Consider the following 8,689-nt stretch of genomic DNA (forward strand, 5'->3'; position numbering starts at 1 on the left):
TTGTTATTCGTCGACCCTCCACAGTTACGAACGATCGCCGTAAACCGTTACGTTTCAAAATTCTGAAATACAAAATCCCATTGGCTCGACACACATTGGTGGGGGTGTGGAGAGAATGAAACGTTAAAATGGCTACCTTTGTCCGTGTCGACCGTCTTACAATTATTATTGTACGCCACGACAGAAACTGAATTATACTGATATCGTTTTTATTATTGTTGCGAGATTTTTATTTTGAATTCTCTCCTATCGCGGATTTACGGAGGCAAACTTTATTCTTTAGTGAATATATAGGTGGTCGTCGTTCGAAATAATAATTTAAAATATTAAACAAAGTTAATTGTGTAGTGTGTACCATCGGATTTCAACAGTTAGAAGACTAATATGAGTTCCGTAAGTATTAACAATGTACGTCGTTTCGTGATTTTATTGTTTGTTTCACGTTCTTTTTTGTACTTTCAAGATTTCCAACGTCGAAAACCTGTCACCGCAAACTATCCGCAGACTAGTCAGGGAACAAGAAGAACTGATAAAAGACCCGCCAGAAGGTATACGGATTGTCGTCAATGATTCTGATGTCACCGATATCCAAGCATTCATCGACGGCCCCGGTATGTTCAAAACTATTAATGTAGAAACTAACAGTTCTGAGTGAACATGTTTTGTTTTGATTACACAGCGGGTACACCATATGCGGGCGGTCGGTTTAATGTGAAGTTGGTGTTGGGTAAAGATTTTCCACACACACCACCAAAGGCATATTTCCTTACCAAAATTTTCCATCCCAACGTTGCAAGCAGCGGTGAAATATGTGTCAACACTTTGAAGAGGGATTGGAAACAAGATTTAGGAATAAAACATATTCTTCTTGTAAGTAATTTAATATATATTTCATTAAAAATGTTTAATCCGTGTATTTTATTTTATTTGTAGACGATTAAATGTTTATTAATAGTACCAAATGCAGAATCCGCTTTAAATGAAGAAGCTGGCAAACTTCTATTAGAAGAATATGATCATTATTTCCAAAGAGCACAAATGATAACAGAAATTCATGCACCGGTATACATTTTAGTTTTATATTTAGATTTTTAAGATATATCATTTTTGTTTTTATTATCATAAATACTGTATTGGTATACCTATACTATGTACCAAAAATAATACCTAAACTACTAAACCCAGACAGTCATGGACCACTTTCACCAATAATTGTTGTGTTACTCTTCCGCAATCACAACTCTACACTGTTGTTTTTGCAAAACATTTACTTTACCATTTTAGAAAGGTAAAGGACATAAGCCTCAGCACTACCTGTTACCATGTAGAAAAAGTATGTATTCTCCTTTGGGACAGAGTATAATATGTTTTATAATTTGTTTATAATGTAGATGTAATAAGTATTATGAATTATAAATTTACAAAATTAGTAGTTTAAGAGGAGGCTACAATGATAACTAAGTAATAACATTTTCACCACATAAGTAGGAAAAATTGTTATTTTTTCAATATATGAACTATTAAAAAGTTATTCAAGTTTAAAAAACAAAAAAATTATGATTTTCGAAACAATTTATATGTGATATCAATAAAATAAAAACGATATTTCAAAAATTATGTTCTCAACCATATTATATATCAATTTGTGGTCTTATCAATACAGCCTGTGATTCTATCCGTAGGTTATTAAGAAGACATATGTGAATGTAGTATCCTCTTTTAAGGGTAGTATGAATTTACAATGATCAGTGTTTTATTATTGCAGATACCAAAGAGTATGAAGATAGGACGAGAAGATGATTCAAGTGATGGTCCATTAGCAAAAAAACATGCTGGTAGTAAAACATTAGAAAAGAAAAAAATTTCTAAAGATAAAAGGAAAACATTAAAAAGACTTTAGATTATAAATTATTTAACTTGTATTATATTGGGTGAAACTTCATCAGACGTCGTCATTGTATTTTATATTATATTTTATAGCTTCTTGAATACCTACTAAACGACTAGATTTTTCCAATTAAATTTGTGTGTCCTTTTTTTGTCGGTTGCTGTGTAATAAAATTAAGATTCAATTATTATGTGAATTCAAACAAGTGTTACGCTTTTTCGAAAATTTGTAACCTGTATGTATATAAAATATTTAATAGATAATTTATTATAATTTAAAATGTTCTAAAAATTTATATATTTTGTTCCTTATCTACAAGAATGTTACAATAAATAAATAAATTGATATAAATACATCATGTTAAATTTTATTCCTAATATTAGATTGAACCTTTATTTGTGTTTACTAATAAATGATAACAATTTGAATATGTTACAGAAATACTAAAGTCCACTTTTTCAGATTATCTCAATATGTAATGAATGAAAAATAAACTAATAGGAATGTTTTCTTTTACTAACATATTAAATGAGTTATCTTGTCAAATACTCAAATTGATCGTCATTATTACATTAAAAAGAAAACGATTGACTTTTTAATTAATTAATTAATTATAGTTATTGAAAATATTCTATAGTATTACTATGTAATTTGATTTCTGTTTAAGAGGACCCTCCTACCCCTCAAATAGGCCCTGGGGTCAAGTTTACTTATTAAAAGAATTGGTAGTGCATTCTCATCAATCCTACCAATCCTTATTCACCTTCAATATTTAAAGCAGAAGTCAGATCATGAAAAAATATAAGAGCTCGATAAATATCAGAAAAAAGGCCCTTTTTTTTTGCGACATAGTTGTCAGTTAATTTTTTGATGTTGATGTATGTAATGATAATCCATCGTGTGTATAATTTTAACTTCTAATAAGAATATAAAAATATACCCCAATCACAGACATATATAATATTATGTATAATATATCTGTCACCTAAATTGAATAATATTTATCAATAAAATTGACATGGAAGATGTTTAACAAGGAATTTAAACCATTTTGATGATTAATAACATAAAAAATATAAATGAATTACAATAAAAAAAATTTGTATTTTGCATGAAAACTTAAGGGGAATAATGTACAAATAATTGGAAAGTAGTTAAATTATAAAAGTGTATAATTGTAGGTTTAATTTACTTTATAACCTAATAGAAATTATTATGAGTTATTTAAATTAATAACTAATAACGCAGTTTTAATTGTCAAACACTATTTTATACTTAAAATAGATATTAGAAAATAAAGAAATAAGTACAATATAAATCAATCAGTTATTCTTGCTTTTTATAAAGCTATCAAGTTGTGCATCTAGTTCATCTTTATTTGGCATCTTTTTTTCCTGATTATTCCTGCCACCTCTGCTACTGCCTCCGCCTCGTCCTCTGGTGTTGCCACGGCTATTACCACGACCACCTCTAGAGTTACCACGATTACCTCTAACTCCTTTATAAAAATTAATATTTCTAAGTTAATACTGATATTATTTCAAAGTAAAACATGGCTGGATTCATTCATACCACCACGAGTTCCCCGGATTGGCAATTGCGCTGGTCTACTTAGGCGTGTAGCAAGATTGGCAACAGTAGATAAGTCTGTAGCAAGTTCTATTTTCATAGGACAACCTTAAATAAGCAATTCATAATTAATTAAATTCTAAAAAAAAATTGTATTAATAAATAATTTAAATAAATACCATCCAAGGGTACGTTGTTATATTGACGAACTGCTTTTAATGCAGCATTCTTACTATCAAAAACAACATCTGCTGTTCCTAATGATCTTCCTGATCTATCATAGTGAACTGTAGCAGTTTTTAAAGGTCCAAATTCATCAAAAAGTTCCTGTAAAAAATATCATTATATTAGATCTTTTACATTCAATTCACTTAATATATACCATCCATGCCAATACAAAACAATCATTCACAAGACAAATTTTAATATTTATAAGTCCAGAAAATCAAGGAATAAACTAAAGTTTAGATTACTTTTTGAAAAGTCTTTAGTTACTGAGAGGAAATGACAGCAGCAAATTGTTTTTAATCATCAAGTAATATCATTACTTTATTATAATCAATCAGTTGTGTAGCTTCAGAAGACTGATGTTGTTTATAAGATGATGATGAAGATGACGATAGTGATGGTGTTGGTTGTAATTCAAGCTTCCTTGTTCGATATTAGGTTTTCTCTTCATTTATTTATACTTTTTTTATATTATCTGGCTAGAAAAAGTTAATAACTTTTCTTTTATCATCATTACAATGTTTATTCGACAGTTTTTCAGATCAATAATCTTGACATAACAGAATAATATTAAAGTGCATCAATAAAATTCTTCTTTTTTTTTTCTTAATTGTCCAGTAAATATTTTCTTAAAATCCATTTCTTCTTTAAAACATACATCAATTATTTTGGTTTAATCAGATGATGAAGTTATTATGTTCATTTGACTGAACTCTTGCAAATATAGTGTTGATTTACATAACTTCTTAGATATGATTTGTTGAAAAATTATTAATCTTAATTTTTTTTACATACTGAACAATACATTTTCTTTTTGGACGTTAAATTATTTGCAATTCTGAATTCTCCAATGTATCAGCAGCATTATTAAAGACAACATATCAAATTGAATTAAAGGTATATCACAGACAATCCATTGAATCCAACAACAAAACAACAAAAACTAAAACCTCATAAAGATATTTTTATCCAAGAAAAATCACCAAAATTAGTTATAATCTCAATAGTTATAGTACCCGACTATTTAATTTCCAAATCAGTACCTCATAAATATGTTATTAACTGTAGAACAATACTATTTAAAAACTCAGAAATTTGTATTCTATTCATAAACATATCATTCAACATAATAACTTTGTTATTGAATGGTCGTCCCATAAAAAGGAAGGTTTTAATTTTTTTTTTTTTTTTTTAAATAGCCTAGTATAATTTAATTTTATATTTTTTAGAGTAATAGCACAATAAAATTGTGTTTTTAACAACAGGTACACCAAATGTGTAATTTTGAATAAATCTTCTTCTAATTGTGATGAAATGACTTCTGTTTAAAGATGTAGATATTGTTGTTTTTCTTAAATTTCGACGTAGAATTAATATACTTGACGATGTAGATAGCATGAAGATAAATTTCAAATTTTATAAATGTGATGTTTTTAAAACAAAAATAAATTAATACAAATGGTGTACCCGTGAAAAATACTTTTCAAAATGCCATGTGCATTACTTAAATTAAAATTGTCACTGTTCATACTTGTCAATAATTCAGTGAAGCACTTATGACTACCATAATATCTTAAGACACTATGATAAATATACCAATTTTAAAAATGTAAATTCTGTATACTCAGAAATGAGTTACAAAATATCATATTTAGTAGTCAGTGGCTTATTTATATTGGGTCATTTCCCACAATTAAATTTAGGCAAAAAAATTTTTTTCATTAGATGTTGTGAAAACCGAATTCTTTTGTAATAATTTTATCTTGAGTAGCCAGGTATAGAAATTATAAAGAGAAAACACTGTCCGTGGGTAGTTGTCGGAAGGCTGTTTACAACACAAATGAAACCCCAGCTTTGAACCAATAGTGGATCTAACATGTGGTGAACATTCTATCTAGGTATCTTCAAGCTGCAATCGGCTGAAGATGCCTGGAAAAATAATGTTTTCGAATTTATTCACATTAAATAATTAAAATGAAGCCTATAATGGTAAGTAGTTAACAATTTTAGCAGATAACTATTATTTAATAAATTGTATTGTATTCCCAGGTTATGAAAACTATCCACATTTCAATCAATAAGAAATTTATAAAAATCAATAAATTAATTTGTTCATCTTCATTAACTTAAGACTAGTTATGTTTTTGTGTAAATCAAATTACAGTTGATATTAAGTATAGGACTAAATATTTTTCAGTTAATAGTTTAGTGTTTAAAAAACAAAAATTAACATTATATTTTTTCTAAAATGTTTTAGGATTATAATTATACCATTCATAGTGGTATTTATATATTTGTGAAATAAATATAAAAATTCAATTAACTGTACCCAAACATTAATATTTAAATAAATCAAAATAAATGTTTGAAAGATAATTAAATTGACAATTTAAATTAGGAACAAAAATGAAACAGGCATTTAAAAGTGTTATTAATAAAAAAAACATTGACAAATAAATTAAGGTTATACTCTTAATCAAACCTGTATATCAGTTGATGTAACTCCAAAATCCAAATTTGAGATGACTATCTTATGAATATTGGTAGTAGATAGGCCACCCCTCATTTGTTGTCTTTTAGGTCCTTCGTACATATCATGAGTCCATGATCCATTTACATCACCCTAAAAAAAATTATATTTATAAATAAATAAACATCAAAAAATATAAACTGCACATATAATAATAAAGTGATATTTGGGAAACTCGGTTTTCGGTTATTAATCAATGATAATAGGTACCCATAATTTTATTATTTTAGCAACTATTCACCTTACCTATTTCACAAAGATATTCTTAATATTTTTTCAAAAACTCTAATTGAAGAAAAGCAAAAACTGAAAGTTGATAATTACATTATTTCATACCATAATTTACCCACTCGCCTAAAAAATTCCAAGACATTTAGACATCAAAAATCCCTTGACCACACCACTGAATGATATATATTGTAGATAATATAATACCTAATCAATAATGATAAAAAACATAGTAATATTTTGGCAGAATATACCTGAAAATGAACTAGAAAGAAAATAATTCTTTGTGTGGATACTATGAAGTATAAATTACTTAGAAACCAATTCAGTTTGCTTTAAAATACATGACAGCAGTCGTCAAATGATAAATGGTAACAGATTTTGTTTTGAGCAAAGATAGTCGTCATTACCATAACATTAATGGTAAGCAACAATCAACATTTCGTTCTGCAAAGTACACACGACACAAACGACGGGAACAATGTTACAGTTCCATCTTACGATTCATGAATTATGTGCGACAAATAACGATGGATGCTAAAATGTTTTATCGAGAAAACTTAATAACCCTTACTCCCCCACATCATCATCCATTATGGCAACTTCTGTAACTTTTACTGAAGTGAGGAGGACAAAAATAGTAGCTGCCGTTCTAAAGCTCCCTAATTTTCACGTGTTTTTCACCTTGGAATAAGGACTAAATCCATTTGAACGCCTAGCCATCGGTCTGCCTCTGCGCATGGGACCTCCGCCACCGCCGGCAGCACCATTTGATCGGAAATTCGATCCTCCGCCACCACCGCCTCCGCGTTTGACACCACCGCCTCTAGAACCGCCTTGTCTTCCGCCACCACGACGTCCGCCACGAGACGTTGACCGTTTGCTCTTGATTAATTCGTCCAAACTTAAATCCATCTTCAGTAAATTTCAGTTACGATAATTCACAAACAAATTACACGAAGTTTAGACTCGTGTGTATGAGCAAAATTTAACTGGTAAACCACGCTATGGACGGAAAAAGTTTAACAAAAATGGCCGCTACGCAAACAATCGCCGATCACAAAATATCACAAATACAAATACAATGTTACGTCGTTACTCGATCACGGTTGCCAATATCACTATAGCGACTAACCTTTGTATTATCTTGTTTACACTGTGGTTAACCGGGCAATGTTGAATACTTGGATTTAACTGGTGGGAGAGCCTACTGTCACTACTGTGAATCCAAAACAATTACATTGGGCACACTGATATATAATGCCGCCAATATTTTATACAAAAGAATAACTAAATAATAATAAAATATAATAAAATTATATACCTACTTTTTGTTATATTGTTACCACGATTGAGGTGAAACAACATTTTTTTGTTATAAAGTTCATTGTTCCAAAATATATTTATTCCAATGCTAATGTATTCCCTATTACATGAGTATCAATGGATTTTTATTAGACACGTAATGTCGTAATATATTTGCCAAGTTTGGAATAACTGTTATTTGAATTAGAAATTTAAAACACAGGTTGGTGTTCGTTTAGTATGTGACATACCGGACCGATAATTAAATAATAAATAATTAAAAATCATAAAATTATGTTATTTTATTATTACAGATTACGGATTACATTCAATATCAGCCAACAAAATATCAGTGTAAAAATTAAAAGTCATAAAATTATTTTATTATAAATATTATTAAATTATATTTGGTAAAACACTTTTTATACATCGCTCAAAAATTAAAAAAACAATTATCTCTTGCCTGTTAATAGATCGGTACCATACCTCAATTAAATGACGTGGCAATATTTCAGCTGATGTTCCATGCATTTTTCGTAGGATTTTAGTTTTTAATATTCCCCATGAATGTGTGATACATCGTAAAGAATCTCATCCGTAGCCAATCTTTTTTTCTTCGTGCACGATGTACCTACATATTTGTTTCAACATGACATTTATGGCACAAATTAGCAGTGGCCAGTGGTGTATATAGATATTAATTTCAGGGGGGGGTTAAAAAAAATTTCCATTCTTAAATTCCAATTAATTCTACTATCAAAATCAATGCCCGTACTAACTATACATTTCAGGGAGGGGGGGTTGAACTCCTAAAACCCCCTTACATACGCCACTGTAAATTAGTTTCGTTATTTTGTGGTAATAGTTTTGATAGGTCACATACTAAACGAATACCCACAGGTTATAACAAAAAAATTAGGAACAAAAATAATTTTGAATAA

The 8,689-nt window shown here is 29.0% G+C and overlaps 2 protein-coding genes across 2 annotated transcripts; one reads left to right on the forward strand and one right to left on the reverse strand.

Moving 5' to 3' along the window:
• Positions 1 to 14: 14 nt before the first annotated feature.
• On the forward strand, positions 15 to 2,241 carry LOC132929378 (ubiquitin-conjugating enzyme E2 S). Its single transcript, XM_060994701.1, has 5 exons — positions 15 to 393; positions 464 to 611; positions 680 to 870; positions 934 to 1,062; positions 1,766 to 2,241. Exons 1-5 carry the CDS (start codon positions 385 to 387, stop codon positions 1,898 to 1,900), a joined length of 612 nt encoding a protein of 203 aa, XP_060850684.1. The 5' UTR covers positions 15 to 384; the 3' UTR covers positions 1,901 to 2,241.
• Positions 2,242 to 2,972: 731 nt separating this feature from the next.
• On the reverse strand, positions 2,973 to 7,532 carry LOC132929369 (THO complex subunit 4-like). The gene is made up of 5 exons (XM_060994689.1): positions 7,128 to 7,532; positions 6,168 to 6,308; positions 3,637 to 3,784; positions 3,461 to 3,565; positions 2,973 to 3,386 (listed from the first exon to the last, which is right to left on the reverse strand). Exons 1-5 carry the CDS (start codon positions 7,356 to 7,358, stop codon positions 3,211 to 3,213), a joined length of 801 nt encoding a protein of 266 aa, XP_060850672.1. The 5' UTR covers positions 7,359 to 7,532; the 3' UTR covers positions 2,973 to 3,210.
• Positions 7,533 to 8,689: the final 1,157 nt, after the last annotated feature.

The sequence above is a fragment of the Rhopalosiphum padi genome, chromosome 1, assembly GCF_020882245.1.
Source record: "Rhopalosiphum padi isolate XX-2018 chromosome 1, ASM2088224v1, whole genome shotgun sequence".
Lineage (NCBI taxonomy): Eukaryota > Metazoa > Arthropoda > Insecta > Hemiptera > Aphididae > Rhopalosiphum > Rhopalosiphum padi.